Source organism: Sapajus apella, unplaced genomic scaffold, assembly GCF_009761245.1.
Source record: "Sapajus apella isolate SASKATOON/1434 unplaced genomic scaffold, GSC_monkey_1.0 scaffold11, whole genome shotgun sequence".
Lineage (NCBI taxonomy): Eukaryota > Metazoa > Chordata > Mammalia > Primates > Cebidae > Sapajus > Sapajus apella.
In genome coordinates, this window is record NW_022436951.1 from 10523285 (window position 1) to 10550043 (window position 26759).

Genomic DNA, 26759 nt, shown 5'->3' on the forward strand with positions numbered 1-26759 from the left:
TTTTAAATATAGTATAACAAACTCATATCCTCAAAATCTTTGGATAAAGATCACATCTCAAAGAAGAATCCCAAGCAGAAATCTATATAATTGCTTAAAAGCTTTGTTTCATTTTACATTGTACAAAATAGTTATTTTGGGCCCTTAAAAAGCCAATATTGTTGCCTTCCAGCAAGAAGTGCCTTTTTGATACTGGTGCGCTCCAGCACCAAAAGATGGGAGCGCAAGCCTGTTCATTTCTGTGCTTGGCAAACCCAGGTGGAATGGGAGTGAAGGTCCCTAGCAATGGCTCACCTAAGCATTGCATGCAGTTGGCTACCTCCCTCTGCTTCTACAGTAACTAAGAGAGGGCCAAGGGTCGAAACAGGTGCCAAAGCTTGAAGTTCAAAAACGTTTGGGAGCAGGAAAAAAAAAGCCTAGGAATCATTTGAGGGCATTTGATGCTCAAATCAAGTGAATAAAATGTTTGTAACTTATTTAGTACCTGGACACAAAAGATAAGGTAGAAGTCAGGATTGGCGAAAATGGCCGGAGGTGCCCACAGATAGAAGGGCATGAAGCTGGACCAGTAACACTGCACTCACACTAAGATGCTTTTATCTTTCTTCTCTGTATAGCTTACAATTGCCATTACAATTCCCAAAAATAATGCTAAGAGTTTAAACAGGAGTGTCTTTTTTTTTTTTTTTTTGAGACGGAGTCTCTGTCGCCCAAGCTGGAGGGCAGTGGCGTGATCTCTGCTCACTGCAACCTCTGCCTCCTCGGTTCAAGCAATTCTCTGCCTCAGCCTCCTAAGTAGCTGGGATTACAGGTGTGCGCCACCACACCCAGTTGATTTTTGTATTTTTATTAGAGACGGGGTTTCACCATCTTGGCCAGGTTGGTCTTGATCTCTGGACCTCGTGATCCACCCGCCTCGGCCTCCCAAAGTGCTGGGATTACAGGCATGAGCCACTGTGCCCAGCCCAAGAACAAGTGTCTTACGTGGGTATTTTGGTTTTCCATCTTCCACGGCTAAAGTTAATCACCTAGGGGCTGAGCTGCCCCCATTCAGAAAGGTTGTGACAAGGTACCAGAGGAGGAGCAGGTCACTGGGATAAAATTACAGTGCATCTCTTGATCTGGCTCTGAAACCTCAACTCCCTTTAAATGCTGGGCCCTTTTATGGAATCTCTTCCCTCATAAAAATGAGTGGACCCTGAAAAGCAGCTGTGCATGCCGCTTTCAACAATGATCTGTTGGCTGCAACCGAGGGTGTGGCCAAGTTTGCCAGTTTTCTAAAGGAACTCACCCCACTGGCCATCGTGGTGTTGGAAACTGTCTTGCTGCTCAGGCTTTCCTTAAAAAGCTTCTGACTCCATGCTGGAGTTAGAGAAACTGGGGACGAAGAACTCCCCTCTGTCATCCGTCATGAAGAGCTTAGCACAGGTGGATTTCTCAGATCAGCTCCTCATTCATTAGTGTGGTGCCTGAGAGCCCTGGCTGTGTGTGTGAGGAAGGGAGCCAGCGGCGGCACCTCCCAGGGCCATAGGAAAAAACACCAGTCACAGAGAGGAGAGGATAGCTCAGACGCTGCCATTCAAGAGAGAGCTCTGAAGGCTGGAAACAGCCGAACAGCACAGCGCTGAAACACACACAGCCTGTGAATATTAAACTGAACTGGGGCTCCTAACACTTTCTGTCACTGTGCTCCATTTCAACCACAAGATGGCAGGCGACGGCCCTCAGATCCTCACAGCTTGTCAGATGGCACTCCCGAGAGCTGAGGAAAGCAAGCTCCCACTGTCCACTCCAATGGCCATCGCTACACTCTTAGGAGGCAGCTACAAGCCAAACTCTTGTTGAGATGGAAGGTTCTAGATGTAACCATCCATTTTCAGAACAGGTAGAAAAAATAAGATTTCCAATATTTTTATGTTAAAAAAATCCTAATTTCATTAGTTATTGTTATTATTATTATTTGAAATGGGGTTTCACCATGTCAGCCAGGCTGGTCTTGAACTCCTGACCTCGTAATCCACCCATCTCGGTCTCCTAAAGTGCTGGGATTACAGGTATGAGCCACCACGCCGGGCCCGTTATTATTTTTGAGATGGAGTCTTGCTCTGTCACCCAGGCTGGAGTGCAGTGGTGCAATCTTGGTTCACTGCAACCCCTATCTCCCAGTTCAAGCGATTCTCCTGCCTCAGCCTCCTGAGTAGCTGGGACTACAGGTGCGTGCCACCACGCCCAGCTAATTTTTTGTATTTTTAGTAGAGATGGGGTTTCACTATGTTGGCCAGGCTGGTCTTGACTCCTGCCCTCAAGTGATCCACCCACTTCAGCCTCCCAAAGTGCCTGTGGTTACAGGCGTGAACCACTGCTCCCGGCCTCATTAGTTATTATTTGTGATTCTAAAGAAAAAGTTCTAGAATTTGAGTCAGAGGGCATGAATTCTAGTCCTCACTCTTCTCTAAGATGATACTTGATGCCAGGAAACCACCTCCCGAAGCCTCACTTTCCACCTTGGTAGTGAGAAAATGGGACTTGGATGAACCCTGGGATACCTTCCAGAAACCAAGTCCTAGAGTGAAATAGCATGTGGAGACAGCAGTCTGAAAAGAATGAAGTGGGTCACGAACAAACTGTCCGCAACGCTTCATTTACCCTTCATCCTTGGGGAATGGGCTGTTCCACATGGTGGGTTTTCCACATACTTGAATTTTAAATGCTGAAACTTGTTTTCCTTTTAACCTGTAAGGAAAATCTTTCTAAAGCGTATTACATGCTTCTCTGGCTTCTTAAACAGCAAGCTGTGTATAATTTCACCTTTCCTTAATATCTCTAAGTCACCGTGATGACGACCTCTTACTATAAATCCAGTTCTGCATAGAGCGTCAGGTGCCTTTGGGTATATTCGGGTAGGCAGGACCCTTATGCTAAATGGCCCCTGAGATGATATTATCAAGCTATAATTGGCAATTCTTCCTCTCTACCATCTCCTACCTACATCACTACCTGCAGTCACTTCTCCAAGTAACACCTTCTAGCAGCCTCTTGACACTGTTTAAAATCTGCTATAATCCAGAGAGAATTCAAGGTTGCCATGGGTAACCAGAGCCTAAGCTTGCAACAACCCTAAATTTAATTTCACACGCAAGTTCAAGGTAGCGGGTACTGTGCTGAAGGTGACTTCTGACTGGGGCTGACATTCTGCTGGTCCTCACAGCACGTCATACCTCTGTACCAACTGGCCTGTCGCCCTGAGCCCCCAGCCCCCTCCTGCCAGCCCAGCCTCCTGGCTCCTCTTCTAGGACCACACAGACGTCTCACACTGCAGGAACTCAAAGGTGCCATCGGCCCCCACAGGCTCCAGTTCCTGCATGCACCAGCATCCCTTCCAAGTGGTGGGTCCCCGTGCCATGCCACTTGCTCAATATTGGAATGTACCCCGGCGTCTGGACCAAAGAGTATTGTTTGTCTTCGCTGTGAAGTGAACTGGCAGAGTTTGAGGCTCTTCTCTCTCCCTCAAACTCAAAATGTGTTTCCCAGGTGCACGCTGTGCTCTGGGTTCAGGCTGCCTGAGGCTGACTGGGTGGGGTGTTAAAAGTTACCTCCGGTTGAACATCTACCATGTGCTGTATTCAGTGCATTAGGTAAGTCATCTGTCATCCACTTAACAACCCTTTTAGGGAAATTAGCAGCAACAGCCTGTGGATGAGGTCACCTGCCCCCATCATGCAGCCACTAAGCGGCTCCAGAAGCCAGACCCACCTCTCTCCGAGGTCTGTGTTTTTGCACGGTGCTCTGCTCACGCTTATTAATGTACAAAGACAGCCAAGCGCGGTGGCTCATGCCTGTAATCCCAGAACTTTGGGAGGCCAAAGTGGGTGGATCACCTAAGGTCAGGAGTTCAAGACCAGCTTGGCCAACATGGTGAAATCCCATCTCTACTAAAAATACAAAAAATTAGCCAGGCATGGTGGTGGGAACTTATAACCCCAGCTATTCAGGAGGCTGAGGCGGAAGAATCACTTGAACCCAGAAGGCAGAGGTTGCAGTGAGTTGAGATCGTGCCACTGCACTCCAGCAGGGGCAACAAGAGTGAAACTCCGTTTCAAAAATGTGTGTGTGTGTGTGTGTGTGTGTGTGTGTGTGTGTGTGTGTGTATACACAAAGACGCCCAAAGTTTACATTTTGTAAAAATGCATTTTAAGTGAAAAGACGTTTAGTTTTCAGAAAAGACTATTTGTTTCTGTTTTAGTGTGTGGGTTTTGTTTTAATTAATTCCGTATTTTGTGACCAATTTGGAACAATCTGTCCTTAGGGAACAAATCTGGTCTACTTATAGAAAGCTAGGGAGTGACTGCAGTTACAAAGTATTCCTCTGTAGGAACTAATTTAGAAAACATTCCCAGTTCTCCCTGCACCAAACAAGTAGAACAATCCAGTAGAACGTGTCCCCAGTGTGGATGTGATGGAGCACACAAACAAAAAGTTTCCTCCATAAGTTATCAGTTATGCCTTCAAGATGGGACACGTGACATCAAACACCACGGATACCTCCTGTTCCCAGAAAGTTCTCTAGAAGTTTCCACCAGGACGAACCTGCTACCACTCAAAAGAATAAAGGCTTCCCAGGGTTACTAGGGATCAGGAGTGCCAGCCAGTGAGAAGGCAGGAATCAGGAACAGGATCTGTAATTTGGGGACAGTCAGAGGTTTAGGTTCTAACCTGGGTCTGGGGTACAGAAGGTCTGTCAAACCCGTGGCCTTGAGTTTTTTGTTCTTTCTTCAGGTATGGACATTCCAAATTGACCCTAAACTAATTTCTGAAATAAGCAAATCATGACCTCATCTTCCACACGCTGTACCTGCTTCTCCCACAATCAGCACACACGATTCTCAGTGTCCCATCCAAAAACATCCACAGCGCTCTGAAGTGTCCAGTGTCAGGGAGGAAATCATCTGAAAAGTGGACTCCTATAAGGTGACAGGGACCACATGCCACCTGTATTACAAGGGGGTGACCACAAACTGGGAGGCTTAAGCCGCAGGGATTTCTGTCTCGCAGTTCCAGAGGTGAGAAGCCTGAGCTCAAGGCTTCAGCAGGGCCAAGCTCCCCTAGTAATGGGGAGGCTGGGGAAGGGCCTGTTCCCAGCCTGTCTCTTGGCTTCTGGACATTCCTTGGCTTTCAGTAGCATAACTCCAGTCACACATGGTGTTATTCCCGTGTGTCTGTGTCCGACTTTGCCCTTTTTTTTTTTTTTTCCTTTTCTCACTCTGTCACCAGGCAGGTGTGCAGTGGCACAATACTGACTCGCTGCAACCTCCACCTCCTGGGTTCAAGCGATTCTCCTGCCTCAACCTCCTGAGTAGCTGGGACTACAGGCATGCATCACCACGCCCAGCTAATTTTTGTATTTTTAGTAGAGACGAGGTTTCACCATGTTGGCCAGGATGGTCTTGATCTCTTGACTTTGTGATCCGCCTGCCTCAGCCTCCCAAAGTGCTGGGATTACAGGTGTGAGCCACCGCGCCCGGCCAGAATTTGCCGTTTTTATAAGGACAACAGGTATCCTGGAGTCGGGGCCAACCTCCTCCGGGAGGACCTCATCTTAACTCATTCCTTCTGCGATGACCCTGTTTCTAAATAAGGTCATATTTTGGGGGCTAGGACTTCAACATAGGAATTTTGGGGGGACATAATTCAACCCATCACATCATCTAAGGTAGTTTTGAATTCAAAATCAAACACGAGACGGGGAGCAGAACAGATTGCAAGAGAGTGCCTTATCCAACAGCTGTACTCACTAGTGTGGACGATTTATCACGCTGGCTGGTAAGTTGGCGTGTTGACCCCAAAACCCATTGGTTGCAAATAAGAGTGAACAGACAGCCACAACTGAGGAGCCATTTGCTGGGGGGCAGAGAGGTACACTGGCGTCTCAACAGAACTCATTTCTACTTACACTATTTAGGACAAAACTCACATAGATAGGTGGGAAAATTTAGTGTTGAAGGAAAGTTATAAAGAGTGACAAGGAACGTCTTGAGAACATACAATAAAACACTTTCGGGCTGCGCACAGTGGCTCACACCTGTAATCCCAGCACTTTGGGAGGCCAAGGTGGGTGGATCATGAGGTCAGGAGACTGAGACCATCCTGGCTAACACAGTGAAACCCCGTCTCTACTACAAATACAAAAATGAGCCGGGCATGGCAGCAGGCGCCTGTAGTCCCAGCTACAGGCAGAGGAGAGAGAGGAGAACATGCCTCAAAGCCTTTATTTTATTTTTTATTTTTTTGTTAGAGATCACATCTTACTCTATCACCCAGGTTGGAGTGCAGAGACACAATCATAGCTCACTGCTGCCTTGAACTCTTGGGCTCGAGGGATCTTCCCACCTTAGCCTCTTTGGTAACTAAGACTACAGGTGTGCATCACCGAATCTGGCTATATTTTTTTTTGGTAGAGATGGTGTCTTACTATGTTGTGGGAGGCTGATGCAGGAGAATCGCTTGAACCTGGGAAGCGGAGGTTGCAGTGAGCCGAGATTGCACCACTGCACTCCAGCCTGGGCGGCAGAGCGAGACTCAATCTCAAAACGCAAAACAAAACAAAACAAAACAAAAACCAAATAAAAATAAAACATTTTCAACTCCCTACTTCCAAAATCTCAAAGGTGCTGCTTCTAGTCCTGAAGCTCTGGCTAGAGCTAAATTTGCCAAAAGGAGTCTATATTAAAACTAGTCTTCCTTTTATTTTACTTATTTTATTTATATTGAGATGGAGTCTTACTCTGTTGCCCAGGCTGGAGTGCAATGGCAGCACGATCTCGGCTCACTGCAACCTCCGCCTCCCGGGTTCAAGTGATTCTCTTGCCTAAACTTCCTGAGTAGCTGGGATTACAGGCGCATGCCACCACGCCCGGCTGATTTTTTGTATTTTTAGTAGAGGTGGCGTTTCACCATGTTGGCCAGGCTGGTCTCAAACTCCTGACCTCAGGTGATCCACCCGCCTCAGCCTCCCAAAGTGCTGGGATTATAGGCGTCAGCCACCACCCCCCGCCAGGCTTCCTTTTATAAAATGAGGCAGGGGGCTTGTTTTCCTTGTCAAGTTTGGGCAGGTAGAAGCCTTATAGTTTGCTCTTCACAAGTCATTTTCTTCCCTGGTGTCTGATTATACTGTGGAGGTATTTGGAGAATGTAAACCATCCATGAAATGACACACCAGATCACACAGGACCAAAATCCAGGTCTGGTGCAGAAGCTGAGGCAGCACAGCCCAGTGGTTAGGAAGGCAGACGATGGAGCCAAAAGGACTTGGGTTCAAATCTGGTTTTGTCTCTTACTTAGGTGACCTTGGGCAATTGATATGCAGCCACGGTTTCTCATCAAAGGCTGTTCTTTATGAAATTGTGGTTGCTATTAAATGAGATAGTGGTCGGCAGACATCCTTTATGGTAGAAACTGCTCGATAAATGGTACTTCTTGCAATTTTTTTTTCTTGAGACGGAGTCTCGCTCTGTCACCCAGGCTGGAGTGCAGTAGAACAGTCTTGGCTCACTGCAGCCTCTGCCTTCTGGATACAAGCAATTCTCCAGCCTCAGCTTCCTGAGTAGTTGGGATTACAGACACACATCACCACGCCCGGTTAATTTTTGTATTTTTAGTAGAGACGTGCTTTCACCATGTTGGTCAGGCTGATCTTGAACTCCTGACCTCAGGTGATCTGCCTGCCTCAGCCTCCCAAACTGTACGAGCCACTGTGCCCCGCCCACTTCTTGCAATTATTCAAGAGAACTAGGGAGTGAAAAATGAAGCTAGCCTGTCTGGTTAACTCCTTGATTGTTATGAGGGAAGAGGAGCCCAGGATGTGAGGATTCCTTGCCTCATTACTTGATTCAATTTCAAGCTGTCTTTCATGAACACCAAGCAATAGGTCTTGGCCTTCCCCTTCTCCTACCACTACATCTCAGTGGCTTCAGGGTACACTGTCTTTCACCTGGCTTTTCATCGTCCAGCAAACAAATGGCTACATCGCCATAGATGGTAATTTCAAAGTCATGACTGTTGAGCACTAAAGGAGACTTTACTTCCTCAGTTGTGGAAGGTTTCCAGAAGCCCAGCGTTTTCATTACATGTTCTTATTTTCTATATCCTTTTTTTTTTGGAGGTAGAGCCTTTCTGTGTTGCCCAGGCTGGAGTACAGTGGTACCAACATGGCTCACTGTAACCTCGACCTCCTGGAATTAAGCAATTCTCCCACCTGAGCCTCCCGAGTGGCTGGGACTACAGGTGTGCACCACCATACCTGACTAATTAAAAAAAAATTTTTTTTTTGTAGAGATGGGGCCTTGCCATGTTGCCCAGGCTGGTCTTGAACCCCTGGGCTCAAGCAATTCTCCTGTCTCCGCCTCCCAAAGTGCTGAAATTACAGGCGTGAGCTACTTTGCCCCTATTTTCTGTATTCTTGATGCTCTGACATTTGGAGTCTTGAATGTGGACAAGCTGCCTGTCCCAGGGATAGCTAATTCCTAGAGATAGCAAAGGACTCCCTTGTGAGTAGAGCTTTAACATATAAACCAACCAACTCAGAGTCGTACCCAATTATCTCCTTTATCAAACTCACACAGTACTCTCCCTTCCTCAAATCACTCCAGAGCCAGATAGTTGGACAACTAAGGACCACCCACATAGTCCGGAGCCTACTGAAATTATCCAATCCTAAGCAAACTCAGCATACCTACCCCGCCTCCTCTGTTCCTTCCCATGAAAACCTCAATAGAGCTTATGGGGCTGGGTGCAGTGGCTCACACCTGTAATCCTAACACTTTTGGAGGCTGAGGTGGGAGGATCACTTGAAGCCAGGAGTTTGAGACCAACCTGGGCAACACAGTAAGATACCATCTCTACCAAAAAAAAAAAAAAAAAAAAAGCCAGATGCAGTGGTGCACACTTGTAGCCTTAGCTACTGGAGAGGCTAAGGTGAGAGGATCCTTTGAGCCCAAAAGTTCAAGTGAGCTCTGATTGCGCCTCTGCACTCCAGCCTGAATGACAGAGTAAGAGGCGGTCTCTAACAAAAAAATAAAAAAAAATAAAATAAAGGCTTTGAGGCATGCTCTCCTCTGCTTCCTGACTAACCCTGGCACTTCCCTGTGCAGCCCTGCATGGTGTGGCATGCCTCCTGCTTCTAGAGATCTGAGTGTTCGTGACAGTCATTTCCATGTCAGTGTCTCTTACCGTACTTGATTAAAACAATTCTCAGGTATGTTATGGAAGAGCCAAATGTAACAATTATGAAACGCACTGGTCTATTCCCTGATATTTTCTCCCACTCCTATTTCCTAAGCTCCTCAGCTTCAGCTATTTGAGTCCAGATATGAACAGGCCACACCCATCCAAGCATCTCTTTTTGAGTGCCCAGAAGTGGATCAGTACACAGAATTGGACATTCGGCTCGGAGTCAGAGAGTGGGCCCGGGCTTCGGCTCTGCCAGTTATCACTGTGGCATCCCAAGAACACCACTTGACCTCTACAGGCTTCTGGAACAATAACACTAGCCCAGATAGATAAAAAAGTGTTTCACAGATTCACCCCTAATATTTTAGCTTAGGCAGCTACAGCGAACCTCCCTCCCACCCCAATGCCACCATCCAACAAACTTACCCAGGGTCTCAAAGCTAGTTGTTAGACGACCTGGGAGAGAACCTGGAATACCAAACCCAGTCCACCGTTCCCTCCATCACACCACACGTGCTCCTTCTTCAGAGCTTCAGTAAAGATTCTAGTCCCATGTTCCACCCTCTGTCATGACCCTTCTATTCTTCTTTACCTTCTTTCTTTGCAAAACTGGGCATCATCCTATCACTCCCCCAACATGTAAATGAAAACATCAAGGAATCCTCCATCGGTAGCTGGAAATCTATCTCATCCTAGGGGTAGATAGGTTTGCTAAGGCTAGGGAAGAACCTTTGCCTCCTGCAGACTCCAGCAACCTCCCAAACACTCTCCATGTATAGTAGTGATGATTATATTCATACATATAGAGCACTACTTACTAGACATACAACTAAGCCCTTTATATGGACTTTAGTCATTGGCATCAATAGTCTTATCATTTCCATGTCACAGTTGGGGAATCTGAGGCTAAGAAGTATAATTTTCCCAAGATCAGCCAGCTAGTAAGGGGAACCCAAGGAGGCAGCCCCAGTTATCTGTTCTGGAGCTGGATGGAGCTCCCAGCTACTTCATTCTGCTGCTGGATGTCCCCTCCCTCATCTTCCTTCAACCTCTCTATCCAAATCAGCTTCCTTCCAACCAGATAGCTGCAAATGGTAGGGGCTCTTAGGGACCACTTTGAAAGGGCCATCTCCAGCTCCATGGCAATGCTCACTTCTAACCCTGGACCCAGCCTCCAGGGACCTGAGTCACTTTGTCAGATCCTTGTAGCATCTTGAGGCTGGTGGTGGTCAGCCTTGCTCCTTTTCTGAGAACAATCTCTAATCCCAAATAAAATCATTTCATCCCTCCTTGGAAATGAGTGGCTTCTCCCAGTAACAGGCAGCCAGGCACCTAGCCATTGGCTAAAAGCATCTCTGCAGTTGAAGAGGCAAACCAAAGGAAATACTGGCAAGAGTGTCTACTACAGGCCGGGCATGGTGGCTCACGCCTGTAATCCAAGCACTTTGGAGGCCAAGGCGAGCCGATCACCTGAGGTCGGGAGTTCAAGACCAGCCTGACCAACATGGTGAAACCCAGTCTTTAAAAAAAAAAAAAGAGTGTCTGCTACATAAGTACTCACGCCTGCTTGCCAGCTCTGTGCTACGTCCTTTCCATGTACTGGATCGTTCGAATCTGAACCATGTTGTATGTGCCCGATGACTTCTTATTGACCTGCACATCCAATCTCCGTCCTTCTCGACCCTGCACTTTGCACCAGGGCACTGACACATATAGACAAATCAATGGACTCCCCTGCCCCTGACTTCTGGCTGGTTTCCACGGATGGGGGCTCTGATATTGGAGGGAAGATGAAGATTAAGGTCAAGGTATTTCTGCTCCGGTTCTCTCCTTGCAGAGTCTCCTTGGATTAGATGTCTGCATCATCAAAGATCACTATGTTTCTCAAGGTAGCCTTCTCTCCATGATTCTCTCCTTCTAGGACATAGGAGCCTTACTCCCAGGAGCCCCTGAAAGCTTGACAAAATTTATGGAGCTCACTCAGAATATCTTCAAATTCTCTTTCCCAGTCTTTCCTATATACCTATTGTTAGACATCGTGAACTCCAAGTTTCTCTTCAAGGAATCAGTATGTCTGTATGTTCTTCGTCCTCCATTTTAAAGTCTAACTTCCTTGTAGCTTCAGTAAACAACCTTTCCCATCAGTTCTAATCAGTAGTTCACATCTGTTCCCCTGGTCCCCTGCTCCGTCCTGACTCATCCTGGTCACCTGTCCCAGTCACCTGCTCCGGTCACCTGCTTTGACCTAGGTCACCCCTGGCTACCTGCTCTGACCTGCCCGTAACTGTCCTTCCCGCCAAACCAGCCACCCCTTCACTCCGACTCCTACAGCTGCTCTCTTTAAAATAGCCAATTGGGATTAGTCTAGACTGTGCGGTCTAACCCTAGCTAATAGGGGAATGACACAGCAGTAGGGGTGACCTCCGTCAGGAATAAGAACCCCTTCCCCTCCCTTGTCCAGGTGTACACTCGCCATTGTTCCATCTGTGAGCCGAGCCCTTCTATAGAAGCAAATTGCCTTGCTGAGGAAATTTACATTCCAGTGCTACTGTTTTTGCATTAAAACCCTGTTGTACAGTAAAGAATTAACCTCAGGGGTGGGGTATTGAGACCATGTGCATTCCAAAGAAAGGGCTGGCTCCTGGGAGATAACATCTAGCCCCTTGGAATACCTTGCTCGACAAAAGTACCTTTGTATACCTGAAGGCATTTGTCCTTGTCAGAGCGTTTATGCTAAGACTGTGACTTATGGTGGAAGACTTGGGTTATGTGGCATTAGTCTGACCTCTGCAGTGACTTGAGAGGAGTAGCTAAGGCCAACCACACAGGTACTCCATGCTCGTATGACCCACCCCCCAAGAAAAAAACCTCGGACACCAAGATTCAAGTGAGCGTCCCTGGTTGGCGTCAAACATCACTGCTGGGAGAACTGAGCACTGTCTGCACAACTCCACTGGGAGAGACGACTGGAAGCTTGAGCCTTGTCTCCTCCGGACTCCATGCTCCCTGTCTTTTACCTTTGCTGATGTTTATCTGTGTCCTTTCAGTGTAATGACCTGAAACTACAAATACGACTGCTTTTCTGAGTTTGTGAATCCTAGTTAATCACTGAACCTGAGAATGGTCCTGGGGCCCCTGGGGTCTTCTTCCCTGATTCACCTGGGAAACACCAAGACAGTTCAATAATAACTTCATAGGGTGGTGGATGGCCATGTGGGTAGAAAACAGAAATATGCTCAAGAGTATTCAATAAACATTCAGATAAAATCAAAGTGGATCTTCCAGGGTGGGGCTTCTGGACTGTGAGTCCGGGAGCCTCATCGTTGCTGGGACTAAGGTGATTTGGGACAGGAGGATGAAAAAGAATCCAAGACCCAGCCTTTGTGCTCCAGTTGAAGCAGTGATGCTGGTTGAACAGATGAGAGGCTTTCAGTGAGACATTTCTTATACCATCAGCTTCTTACTGGCAGGATTCATAACCCTCTGCAGCTGCAGATCTGCACATCAGGCATCTGGGAACCACAGCCTTCCCATGTCCAGCCCCCATGCCAACAGGCGTCCCCCCACTTACCTGGCCCCACTGACATCAACTCCAACCATCAGCTGCCCGTTCAGTGAGAGGATCTCATCCCGCAGTCGCACCTTCCCGCTCTTCCCTGCTGGGCTGTTCTTCCTCAGCTCTGTCACCCAGATGCAGCCCACATCCAGCACGGGACCCTGGTGGGTTTTCCTCTTCTTGCCCCCTCTGCGCTTTTCACCATAGTCTCCGAAAACAGGGATGTTCCCAAAACTGAGCCCCACAGTCTCGGTGTCCCCCAGCTCCTTGGTGAGGTACACAGTACAGATCTCCATTTCGGGGGGGCTGTGATCAGGTGGGACTGTACTCTCATCCACAGAAAAGTTCAGCTGGATGTACTCCTGCAGCTTCTGGATGGCCGCCTGGCAGAGCCGCTGCTCCGGCCCGTCCCCGCCCTCCTGCAGGCTGTTCTGCAGCCACTGGTAGAGGAGGGGCAGGTGCAGCACAGCGTTGTCCTGGGTGATGGGCATGGCGCTCACTCCCAGACACCAGCATCATGAGAGGGCCTGCTCCTGGGGGTCAGACCCCACGGGGCCCCATGTCCCCTGGGGTCCCTGGCCATCATTAGCTTTGCCTGTGTTCATGTTCAGGCTGGCAGATGAGCCTAGGGACACCCACTTGAGACTATGCTGTTTGCCTTGGCAAGAGGAGGGTAGGACCCAGTTAGGACAACTGCGGAACAATGGCTCAGGAGTGTCAGCGAGGGAAGGAAGGAAGGAAGTGTCTAACAAGTTCCTGCTGGGTTCCTTTCACAGCAGGACCATGCAAATGATGCGAGAATGGAGGATCCCTCTAGCAGCGGCTGGCAGTGTGTCCTTCCCTGGGCTCATCCACACCTGGGAGAGGAAGAGGAAAAAAACAAAAAGCTCCAGTTACAACAGTGAGCCTTGTCACCTAGAAAACATGGCCTCCTGTGGTACAGAAGGACCATGTACTTTTCAGATACCAAGCATAAACCCAGAATCTAACGCCTCCCCATTCCCCCGTGCAGCCCCTTCCATGCTGTATAGACATACACTCTCTTCTCCCAGACAGAAGCCTCTGGAACACTGGTCTTCTCCAGGAAGTTTCCCTGATCAGCAGAGAAACCAGATGACTTCTGCTAAGACAACCCCCATCAATATACAATGAGACTCACAGCCAAACATGAGACTGTGTGACAAGACCCTCTGGAAGGCTGTGGAAAGATCTGAATATATTTAAAATCTTACACTCCTAGAAAATGAAAATCTATGTTGATTTGCCTTGGGCAGCCCAGCTGCACACACAGAAGGGCTCGCCATTCCAGAAATATGTTCTGACAACACTACCCAGGGAACAAAGATCCGATCAACACCACGGAGAGATCCCACCTCCGTGCCCAGGCACCACCATTCCTAAACTTCGCCATCATGGCGATTCAGAGGGAAGCTCGGCTCTTTGCAGCCCAGCTTTTCCATTTCCTTTGATAAACGGTTAAAACTGATTTATTTTCAGGCCAACCAAAAAGCCATCTGCGACAGAGAACTGTTTCTCCAAGCACCTGGGTGAGAAGACAGGTACCTTCTTTGCTAACTTTTAAACATATTGAATACAGTGGTGACACCAGTCAGCAGATAGCAGGGCCAGTGGCTCCCACCAGAGCTAGAGCCTCACGCTCCCTCTGAATTCTGCACGGTGCCTGGCACCTCTTAGGCCCCCAGTGAAAGGTTAATTGAATTCCACTGCCAGCTCGCCTTCTCCACCAAAGAAAAATTTCACCTCCATTCTGCATAAACAGAAAAAAATGATCCCTTTCACTCTGTTCTCTGAACTTCACTTTCTCCCAGAGAAAGTCAATATAAACCATGCCATCTAAAGGTGGAAAACATTCTCCATCCTTCTCAGGAAGTGATTTAACAAGGAATAATAATGCAGGGGAGAGGTGTCAGAAGCCATGTCAATAACAAATGACCTTATTACTCAGTAACCAAAAAGAAATTTCCAATATAGTGGGCTTTGACTTTCCAGAGAACTTGACTGCCAGCTATTAATTGGTTCCAAATAAATCAAGAGCTTAGCAAATATCATCTATATAATCACATGGCTATTAAACAGAAATGCAAGGCCGGGCATGGTGGCTCACGGCTGTAATCCCAGCACTTTGGGAGGCTGAAGCGGACAGATCACGAGGTCAGGAGTTCAAGACCAACCTGACCAACATGGTGAAACCCCGTCTCTATTAAAAATACAAAAATTAACCGAGTGTGGTGGTGGGCACCTGTAATCCCAGCTACTCGGGAGGCTGAGGCAAGAGAAACGCTTGAAGCTGGGGGGCAGAGGTTGCAGTGAGCTGAGATCATGCCACTATACTCCAGCCTGGGTGGCAGAGCAAGACTCCGTCTCGAAAAACGTCATCAACAAAACTAAATGCAAGATAGGTATGGGATTGAAAGGCTCTGTAGCCCATGGACACCTAAGTATAAGACTAAGTGTCTTTAAGGGTATTTGTGTATCTCCAACAATTTTCTCTCTTCTGAAAACTGCTCCCCTGCGCCCACCACCTTCTAGGGCCTGAGGGTGGGTCCTCAGTGGTCCTGTCGCTATCCTTTGGCCCCATCCCCCAGGCCAACAGTGATTGGACATCTGATCGGAGCTGAGCCAACTAGCTTCACTCACTTCCAATGTAGTAATTAACAACTTGGGTTGCAAACAGTGGAAAACAACCAGTAACCAAAACGAGGGCTTTCCAGTAATCCTTCCAGTCCTTTATTCTATATTCAAAAAAAAAAAATCCATATATGTACAAAGACTGAATTGCTTATTGCTGAATGACTAAGTGATACCTCTCACCGAAAAATAAGTTCACAAGCATCCATATTAAAATCTTATGAATAAATCAAAGCATTTTCCTTCAGGCCTAACAGCCTTTATGAGTCTCCTTTTCTTCATCTGTAAAATCAGAAAGTTAAACTTTCCATTAAATGATCCCTAAGGTTTCTCATACTCAATGGAGAGGTCTTCAAATACAATGCCAGGGTCTTTTTTTTTTTTTTTTTTTTTTTTGAGCCAAAGTCTCACTCTGTCACTCAGGCTGGTGTGGCATGGTTTCAGCTTACTGCAGTGGCATGATTTCAGCTCACTGCAACCTCCGCCTCCTAGGTTCAAGCAAGTCTGCCTCAGCCTCCCAAGTAACTGGGACTACAGGCCCCCGCCATCACGCCCGGCTAATGGCCAGGCTGGTCACTGTCTCATTCATCAATATCTTCATTACTCCAGCACAGCGCCTACCACATCATAGACGCCCAATAACTTATACAATATTTTAAAAGATGTTTTACATTAAAATTTTAACAGCCTGTGATTCAAGATGTTAGTCACAGTTGAGATGGCTCCACACATATAAAAACAGAGTAAATATCTTGGGCAGGATGCTCTTTAAATAAGTCTGATTGAGAAAAACCAAACTGAAGAGTATTAGGAAGTGTCTTCCTGGTGTCAATTGGTATTCATTCACTCATTGATTTATTCAGCAAGTATTTATTGAACATTTATCAAGTCCTTGAACTTGGCACTGGTTGTATACCATCAATAAGGCAAATTCCTTGCCCTGAAGGAATTCATAGCTTAGTGGCGAGATGCATAAATAAATGGAAATTAGTGTGTGATAGGTCTACAATAACCCCGCCTCCCAGTTTAGACATCTCGCCCATGCTGGAACAATCAGGGTTCTTCCCTGAGAGCTCAGTACTGAGACTCTGAAAGAGTCCTAGTTTCTACTGTGTGGCAGGAATCATAGCTTTTTAACTAGTGAACTTTTGAGTGACTCTATCTCCTGTGTGGACTGAGTAGCAAAGAAAGTCATCCTGCTAAGAAATAAAAGTTGATCAGTGGCGGACAGAGACGCAGGATCGGGAGAGAACATCCCCTGGCTTCCCCACGGCGTTCCCATCCTCACTTTCCGCCATCTGGACAGGGCTGCATTGCTGCCCGCTCCATAACCTCAAAGACAGCATCTATTCTTACATTGTAAAATTCTGACGACTTTAAAATGAAAAAAATGGAAAAGATAAAGAAAAATAAAACAGTCAAGTGCGGTGGCCCACGCCTGTAATCCCAGCATTTTGGGAGGCTGAGGTGGGTGGATCACCTGAAGTCAGGAGTTAGAGACCAGCCTGGCCAATATAGTGAAATCCCATCTCTACTAAAAATACAAAAAATTAAATGGGCATGGTGGCGGGCGCCTGTAATCCCAGCTACTAGGGAAGTTGAGGCAGGAGAATCGCTTAAACCCAGGAGGCAGAGGCTGCAGTGAGACAAGATCAGCCATTGCACTCCAACCTGGACAACGGGAGCAAAACTCTGTCTCAAAAAAAAAAAAAAGAAAAGAAAGAAAGGAAAGGAAAGAAAACAAAAAAGAAAAATGAAACTAAACAAAATTTTCAGTGAAAATAAACTTTGCCTTGAGTTGTTTTCCACTCTTTGCAACCCGAGTTGTTAATTACTACATTGGAAGTAAGCGAAGGTAATGGGCTTAGCTCGGATCTGATGTTCAACCACTATTGGCCAAGGGGGTGGGGCCAAAGGATAGCAACAGGACCACTGAGGACCCTAGAAGGTGGTGGGGGCAGGGGAGCAGTTTTCAGAAGAGGACAAGTTGTTGGAAATACACGGATACCCTTAAAGACACGTAGTCCACGTGTCCATGGGCTACCCGGCCTTTCAATCCCATACCTATAATCAAGGGCTTTCCAGTCATCCTTCCAGTCTTTATTCTATCAACCCATTTCCTGGGATTTTTCTAAAAACAAGGGAAGTAAAAGCATCAACATCCACTTACAATGATTTGAGATGATTCAGGGCATAAGAAAAAACAGATGATGTTGCAATACTATTAAAAGTGTGGTTCATCCACAACATCCAATAAAACACTCCAGTAGGCAAAACATTGACTCGGAGAAGATACAGAACAGAAATCTGCAGTTACAAATGGGACATCCCTGGATGGCTGGTCTGTGCAAAGGCCTACAAGCTTCCCATCTTGAAGATCAATCCAACTCAACAGTGAGCACAATTTTTGGACTTGGAGGTTCACTGCAACGGCCCAGTCCACTTTTGTATATCATAAATAATTCTCCAATTAGATTCCCATCTCAAGCAAATAGCTGTGATAATTTAAATTAATTTTGAGTCACCTGAAGCTGACAGCCTTAGCATTCAAAATAAATGCTTCTGTTACTGAGATCATTTACTGATATGGTGGTAACAACTACCAGCTTTCTTGGATCCTGTCTCAGCTAAGCCGTGCATTCTCAGTAGAGGTGACATTACTCACAAGGGGGTGACAATTAGTTGAGGGAGACAAAAAAAAAAAAAAAGTCTCAGATGCTATAATGGTTAGTGGACTCCGCCTCCTCCTGCCAAAGCTCAGTCCTACCAGGCAAAATCTTATACCTGGGCGTGTATTTTCTCATCTTACGGAAAAGTTAAATTTAATTTTTCTCCAGGTAGGGATGTGAGGACAATAAAGCATTGAGAAACAATGAACTAAGTGAAGCTAATCACTTCCTATGGGCCTAGGGTCACTCACAATTCAGAGCCCAGATCTTTACCGAGGCTGGGGGTATAAAAGGATCCTCTGGGTTAGCCAGACCTTGCCTTAAAATCAGATTCACGCGGGGCTGTCATGTACGACCTCTTCCTTCAGACGTCCTGGATTCTACACATTCTCCTATTCTGACCTCTGCTAAATTCCAAGTTCCTCAACCTTCGCCTCATCTTCCTATGCTCTGGGCTGGGTTCCTCTTCTCACTTTTAGAAAATGCTATCATTTTAAAAGGAAACCAACTCTGTACACACCTGCTATGTACCCACAAAAGTTAAACATAAAAACATTTAAAAAGCAACTAACCAGGATTAAATATCTACTATTCATTCATTCAACAAATGTTCATTAAGTGTCTATCATGTGCTGGGGCCTGAACAAAACAGACAATGTCCCTCAAGTGCAAAGGCCCTGAGGTGAGGACATGCCTGGCAGTGAGCTGAGATTGCCCCGCTGCACTCTAGACTGGGCCACCTGACTGAGACTCTGTCTAAAAAAAAAAAGCCATAATAATAGAATCAAAGTAGTGAACTAATTTGCCCAAGATCTCATATTTCATAAGTAACAAAGCCAGGACTAGAACCCAGACCCACTGGACTTGGTCTTGCTCCTTGTACATCAGCATGCTGCCTGCCTGCCTGCTTCTGATGACCCTGGCCTTCTGAACTATACACCTGACTTACCCAGGCCAGCACTCAGCCTCGTGGTCCCTGCTCCACAGCCACCCATGGGCCTCATATGATAAACATGTAGCTGTGTCAGAAGCTTGTAGCTTTCTACCTGATACCCATTCTCTCTTCCTTTATTTTGTTGCAAGTGGTAATGAATTCAACTAAAATGCAGTCTCTCTTGCAGGTATGGATAGCTCAACAACATCATTCTGGCCAATGGGATGAGAAGTGGAAATTGTTGGGCAGGGCTTACACCAACATTCCTTTAGGGAAGAGCAGAAATTAGAGGAAAAAGAAGCCCCTGTGCTGCTAAGTCGCTGTTATCTGGATTTTACCAATCCAACCAATTAGCTGAATGACACCCCCAAAAAACACAGAATTCGGTGCCTGGAAGTGGGGGAACTAAAAGTAACAGAACGTCTAATGTGGAACTGGATGAGCAAGAGGTGTCAGGAAACAGATGTTAAGGACTTGAAAGTTGCGGACTGGAAAGTGGTGACCCGAGCTATTCAATGTGAAGTGTCTGTCAAATTGCCAACTGCTGGATGTTGCAAAGTCATTTACATGTTGACTGAGGTAGTGGAGTTAGGAAAAATGGTAAGGAAATTTTAGAATATTGGTAGGTGCTTTTTCACTCTCAGCAAAATCTACAGCTCCTCAACTCAGTAAGCAATCAGAGATGAAGAGAAACATCACTTTGCTTAGAAAGGCACACCCCACGTTGAGTCTGCAATCTAAATTACGGACCCTTGCAGGGTTAAAGAAGCAGACAAGTGGTGTTCTACTGGCTGGAGTTTGTAAGGCTGTTGACAACACTGGGATTACCCACTAGAAACATTGTTCCAATTGTCCTCAGCAGCATACATTAAGTAGCACATGTTAAAATTTAGAGAGATGGGTGTGATTCTAAGTTAAAAAGTAAAGGAGGCCAGGTATGGGGGTGGGGGGTGGGGGGTGGCTCACACCTGTAATCTCAGCATGAGGTGATGGATCACAAGGTCAGGAGATCAAGGCCACCCTGGCCAACATGGTGAAACCCCGTCTCTACTAAAAATACAAAAATTAGCTGGGCACGGTGGCACATGCCTTTAGTCCCATCTACTTGGGAGGCTGAGGCAGGAGAATCTCTTGAACCAGGGAGCTGGAGGCTGCAGAGGGCCGAGATCGCACCACTGCACTCCAACCTGATTATAGAGCCAGACTCAGTTTCAAAAAAAAAGCAAAGGATTCAAATCACAAGGAATTGACCAGAAACACACAGACTAGATACCTTAACACACACACAAAACAAAAACCCAATCCTGGTCCACAACAACCTGGGATGGTTAAATCTCTATGGCAAACTTGCAGCTCTTCCTCTCTCTCTTTCTCCCCAGCAATTCACATCAACAAGTAGGCTTCAAAATGTGTTCGGCCCCCTGAAAAGATGTCCTTCCTCTGCCTATCACAAAAGTGGCCATGGCAGATAGTGAGTGAAGAATGCGCTCCCAGTAAGAGGCAAGGGCCATGGAAGGCAATAAACAAGGAGTTCCTTCCATCAGAGCGAGGGGTGGCCAGAGTGAGACCCTTGCTACTCTTGGCTAGAAGGATTTGGTCATTGCTATCGACACCACTGTATTTTTCCATCTCTCCTTTTATAAATGGGATTTTTTTGTGTGTGTGTGACAAGTTTTGCTCTTGTTGACCAGTGGTGCAATCTCAGCTCACTGCAACCTCCACCTCCCAGGTTCAAGCAATTCTCTTGCCTCAGCCTTTCAAGTAGCTGGGATTACAGGCATACCACCACACCTGGCTAATTTTGTCTTTTTAGTAGAGACGGGGTTTCACCATGTCAGGCTGGTCTCGATCTCCTGACCTCAGGTGATCCACCTGCGTTGGCTTCCCAAAGTGCTGGGATTACAGGCATGAGCCACTGTGCCTGAAATTTTTATTGTAGTTATTTTATACCTTTCTCAGAATTGTATGTTGTGGGTACTGAAGATTGCTCACAAGGAGCCCTATCTAGAGCTGATGGCGAAGACCACATACCACCCAGAGATCTGGGGCTCTAGTCTGGACATGCTACCTGGATGAGGCTTGGGTGCCACCTCCCTTGGCCTATGCCTTGAATGGAAAGAAGGGTATGTCTCAGTAGCCAAAGAAGGGGACTGTGGCAGAGAATGCTACTTCCCAACAGAGTATCGTGCTCACTTTTTCCTTACTAACAGAAACCCACCTGTGTTTGAGGAGCAAGTACTCAGCCAAAAAGCAGTTTCTTAATGCTCCTTCAAAGAGGGGTGGACATAAGACACAGGCCTGGCCCATGAAGTTGTTGGGAGAGGTATCCAGGAAGGCTCCTTTTATATGGGGTCTCTTTTACCTTTTTCTTGCTTAGAATGCATGTGTGATGGCTGGAGCTTTAGCAACCATCTTGTAATCCTAAGCAGCTGTAACAGCCCCAGACGTTTCACCTCCAGACTTCTTATCACATGAGAGAAAAACAGGCACCTATTTTGTCTAAGCCCTGTTAATTAGATATTCTGTTAAAGCTGAATAAAATCCATAGGAAATGCATTGCTTTAATTACTCTTCACCCTCAGATTCAAGACCCTGAATATAATCCTGAGTCCTTCAACTTCAGCCCTGCTACTTTTTCAATTAGCAGTTATTACAGAGTTCCCATCTTGATTTGAGGGTTGCATAAAAAAATACAGAGCATGTGTCTGCCCCTTAAAAAGGTGAAAGCACACATAAACTTAACCAGTGACACATTAGCATAATTGTATAATCCCAGGTATTTCACACAAATGTACAACTGATTGAGAAATTGCAAATACAAACTACTGGGACTCCCTTAAGTCAGCTTATGTTTTGGGAGAGCTAGGTTTTTTTTTTTTTTTTGGAAACGAAGTTTCACTCTTGTTGCCCAGGCTGGATGCAATGGTGCACTCTCAGCTCATGACAACCTCCACCTGTGTTCAATCAACTCTCCTGAGTAGCTAGGATTACAGGTGCCCACGACCATGCCTGGCTGATTTTTGTATTTTTAATAGAGACAGGGTTTCACCATGCTGGCAAGGCTGATCTCAAACTCCTGACCTCAGGTGATCCACCCACCTCGGCCTCCCAAAGTGCTGGGATTACAGGTATGAACTATAGCGCCCAGCCTGGGAGAGCTACTTTTTATCTGCCTACGTGGTTGACTCCACACTAGATGAAGGGCTGTGCGTATGAGGCAGAAGAATTTGATCCAGACTTTTACTTCATGCCACAAGGGTTGATTCTGCCAGGCACCGTGCTAGGCTAGAGAAGAAAAGATGAACAGCCTGTGGAGGCTGCAGTCCACTGGAAAAAGAGACCATAAAATAAACAGCAACAATAAAATGTGCAAAGAGCCATGCAAGGTGTGCTTGGGGGCACAGGATGGATTCTGAGAAGTGAGGCTTTCCAAGGTCAATGCTGAGGTTTTAGGGGATGAGAGAGGTGCTCCCATATATTAATAAATTATAGAAGGTAAGAACCTAGAAGAAACCTCAGGGATTATCTCCTCCAGCCTTCAATTTCATAGATGAGAGAAATGAACATCAAGGCAGGCCCAAGATCCTTCAATTTCTGGGTTTGATGACCCTTGAGGAATAGGAAAAAGAAAAAAAAATGAATGAAATAAAAAAGAGCAGCTATTTTGAGAATCTATTACCTGAAGACATTATATGTCCTATGGACTGTCTGTCCAAATAAAAATGGGAATGAGGAGAAATTACAGGTAGACTCATGAATGTTGAAGACCAAAAAACCGAAATGAATATTTCAAGTTATTTCTGTTCCCTACCTACTTCTAAACTATATTTGCTGTGGCTTCAAATGTGAGCTCTGCAGTTTTAAGACTGTTTACTCAGCATGTCAGGATTTGACCAGTTCCAGTTTAATAATATTTCTAGAGTTTGGATATCTCAGTTCTAAAAGAGCATACTAATTGTGGGAAGAGGGCATGCATCAGGCAATCTGCATACTTGTACAATGGCAATTCAATGCTTTGAAACAGTTGCTGTCTACTGAATGGGTAATTGACCACGAATAGTCAGGGCTTCTGTGCTAGCAGCAAGACAGCCATGAAGTCACGGTGACTGTCTATTGCCTCTGACCATCCTGTCCATGTGGTATGGAATAGGCAGCCATGACACTACCAACCTGCTCATCCACAACCCAGGAGAGCACACCATCCACACACAGCATTATCATACGTTCTTTAATTACACCAGAGTGATTTTTTTAAAAAGGGTAGTTATTTTACAAATCCTTTCATACCAATTGTGCTACTAGATGTTTCTGGTGCTTAGACTTTTGGGTACATAATCCATTTACTGTATTTAAATTCTTAGCATGTAACTACACAGGATCTGACCTCATCATTAATTAATGATGATATAAATATTTATAATAGCCGGTAATACTCTCTGCCACTAGCTAGCTGTAAGGCCCCAGACAAGTCATGTAAAATCTTTGAGCCTCAGTTTCCTTACCTGCCAAATGAGGCGGTTTTACTACATCTATTTCCAGCTACGGCATTGCCCCGACACCTCCCCAAACCTTGAAGCTGAGTTAGCGAGACAGGGATGAAGTGGCCGGCCTCATTAGGAAGCATATACACAACACAGGGAAGTCTAAGCTGCAGAGGAGATGAGCCAAATTGCTTTATCAGACTTTGAGTATCTGCCAAGACAAAGGAGGAGGGGAGCCCCAGGGGTGGTTTTACATTTATGAGCTTATAACCCTAACCCAGCTCTTCCAGAAGACAAGACAAAATATATTCTACCGAATAAAAGCTCTCTGGAACAGCAGAAGAACCAAGGTTTCAAGAAGCGGGGAAGAACTTGCCTGGGCAGTGAGCTACAATAGGAAATCCCGGGTCTCCACTGAGGCCCCACAGCCTCTTCAATTTGGCAAGAGCCTCAACTGTGCAGAGACTGACCTCCACCCGTTCCCTTCCCTGGACTGCTTTGCCTGCTTGCTTGCAGGAGCTAGGGCTGGAGGCAGAAGTGAATTCTCAGAGGAAACCAAAAGATCACGGAGCACAAAGGTTCAACCTTGTGTCTCTCTGAGAAGCTCCCCCATTTCCCAGGCCTTGCTGTGGGAAAGGCCTCAGACAATGAAAAGGAAAGTCAAAGTCCATGGGAGCGAGAGACACAAGAATCCTCAGCTGACCTCTTTCAGTCAGGAACTCAGAATTCAGCAGAAGGGAAGATTATAGAGGAGGCAGGAGAATATACTAATCCCGAGTCCCTCCATGACCCCTTTGCTACTCATGTGCCATCCTGGCCCTTAACTGGGTGGGAGAGAAGTGATGTGGAGAGAATAGAAGACTTGAGATAGCATAAATGGAGAGGAACTGGGTGGAAAACCATCAAAGCTTGGGGTGAGGTCTGGGGAAATGAGAGGTTGGATCCACTGTCTCTCTAGATCCTGCTGTGGCAGCCGCATGTACACAGTTAAAGACACGGTTGGGCAGGGCACAGTAGCTCATGCCTATAATCCTAGCACTTTGGGAGGCTGAGGCGGGAGGATCTCTTGAGTCCAGGAATTCAAATGCAGCTGGGGCAACATGGTAAGACCCTGTGTCTACAAAAGATTGAAAATTAGCTGGATGTGGTGGTGCAAACCTGTGATTCCAGCTACATGAAAGGCTGACATGGCAGGATCTCTTGAGCCCAGTAGTTTAAGGCTGCAGTGAGCCATGCTCATACCACCGCACTCTAGCCTGGGTGACAGAGTGAGACCTTGTCTCAATATATATTTTATAGACATGTAACACACTCTCTCTCTCTCTCACTCCCTAACCCCCATATATATAGATATATGACAGGGAAGGTTCACTGCCAGGGAGGTGCCACAAGATGACCTTGATGTTGGTGAACTTCCCACCATCCATGTCTTCTGGTTCTCAGGCTTGGAAACATGAATTCTGCACATTGCAAGGGCATCCATTTCTCATGTGTAGACAGTTATCAGCAAGAAAGCTCATTCACGAACGTTCAGTTAGAAAGACAATTACTAAGTGGGCCGGATGTCTGCATCCACATAATCAATGCATGCTTACCCTGAAGGCAGGATACAGCAAAGCAAACTTGGAATCAGGAGAGCCAGGTGGGCACAGGAAGGTCTCTAGCTCAGGCAGCTTCAGGCACTCCCACTCACACTGGAGTCAAGGCTTTGCAAAGGAAATTGTCTACTTAGCCAAGGCTCCCCTCCAGTAGAAAACATTAGAAAAGCCATCACTAACTCTTTATTTTATTTTATTTTTCATTTATTTTCTTTATGACCTCGTCTCTGAGTATTTTTCTTTTTTTCTTTTTCTTTTTTTGAGACAGAGTCTTGCTTTTTTGCCAGGCTGGAGTACGGTGGCACAATCCTGGCTCACTGCAACCTCTGTCTCCCGCATTCAAGTGGTTGCCCTGCCACAGCCTCCTGAGAAGCTGGAACTACAGGCACGCACAACCACGCCTGGCTAATTTTTTGTATTTTAGTAGAGACAGGGTTTCACCATGGCCAGGATGGTCTCAATATCCTGACCTTATGATCTGCCCGCCTCAGCCTCCCAAAGTGTTGGGATTACAGGCATGAGCCACCATGCCCAGCCATTTTTGTATTTTTAGTAGAGATGGGGTTTCACCATGTTGGCCAGGCTGGTCTTGAACTCCTGACCTCAGGTGATCCACCCACCTCGGCCTCCCAAAGTGCGTGAGCCACCGTGCCCGGCCACTAACTTCTTACTCTTAGAGGTTTTGATCCCTGTTTTGCACTGACCACCCCACCTGTTCTATTCACACCCACTTTCTCCAAACTGCACATTGCGACATCAATAAGTAATGATATCTGCTCTCTGAATTACAAGCACAATCCCATTTCAGTCCATCCTCTGCAAGATCGCTGTGATTTGAGGTTTGGATTCTGCATGCTTTCAAGGACAATATCTTACCTTGGGAACTCGAAGACTGGCTATTCAACCCTGTATGTTGTATTTACTAGTTTAATTCTCAAAATAAAACTTGACTTCCTTATGTCTAAGTTTGGGGCTGTGAAGACGGGATCCCACCATTGTCCCAGGTCCCGAGGACACCTTCTGGATTTAGTGTAACTACAGGAGCCAACAAAGGGGCGCCTGGGGCACTTGAAGGCAGTTTTGATGTGCTCAGAGTGGTGTCTGTGAATGCCTGTGAGAGGTGAGGATGGGAGGGACAGAACTAAAGTCACAAGCAAAGCTGGGAATCCATGTTCTTCTATCCACTCTTGACTCGGAGCCCTACTGAGGAGCCTTACGCTATGAATTTCCAGACAGTTCCTGCATTTCCCAGAGCCCTGCGGCCCTGTGGCAGCATCCCAGTGCCACAGATGGGGGAACAGATTGAGAAGGACCAGCGACTCAGTGACAATCAGAGCACTATGTGTCCATGACGTCACTCAGCAATAACTCCCTGCAGATTGGAAGGCAGGTTCTCATCCATTAAGCAAAGCATTTCTCCAGGAAAATAGGAAATTGGAAGGAAAAAAAATTCTCTGTATTAGAGACAACATAGGCACAAGGACACCTCTCTAAAGGGGGAATGTAGGCGGTTGGGTACATTTAGGACAGGCATCTAATGTTTCCATTGCTGAGCCCTCAGAGGAAGTTGCTGTGGGAAATGGACACTCTCAGGTGCACTGCCGATCTGGGGAATTACCAAGATTAGCAAAATGGCCATTACCTGCC

General features: G+C 46.4%; 1 protein-coding gene across 4 annotated transcripts in view; it reads right to left on the reverse strand.

Moving 5' to 3' along the window:
- PDZD2 (PDZ domain containing 2) overlaps positions 1-26759 on the reverse strand; it is a 466872-nt gene that overhangs the window by 294913 nt on the left and 145200 nt on the right. For all 4 annotated transcript variants that reach the window (XM_032279027.1, XM_032279030.1, XM_032279029.1 and 1 more), the window contains exon 2: positions 12797-13638. In XM_032279027.1, the coding sequence (XP_032134918.1) occupies positions 12797-13272 (476 nt within the window). In that variant the 5' untranslated portion in view covers positions 13273-13638. The remainder of the gene's footprint in view (positions 1-12796; positions 13639-26759) is intronic.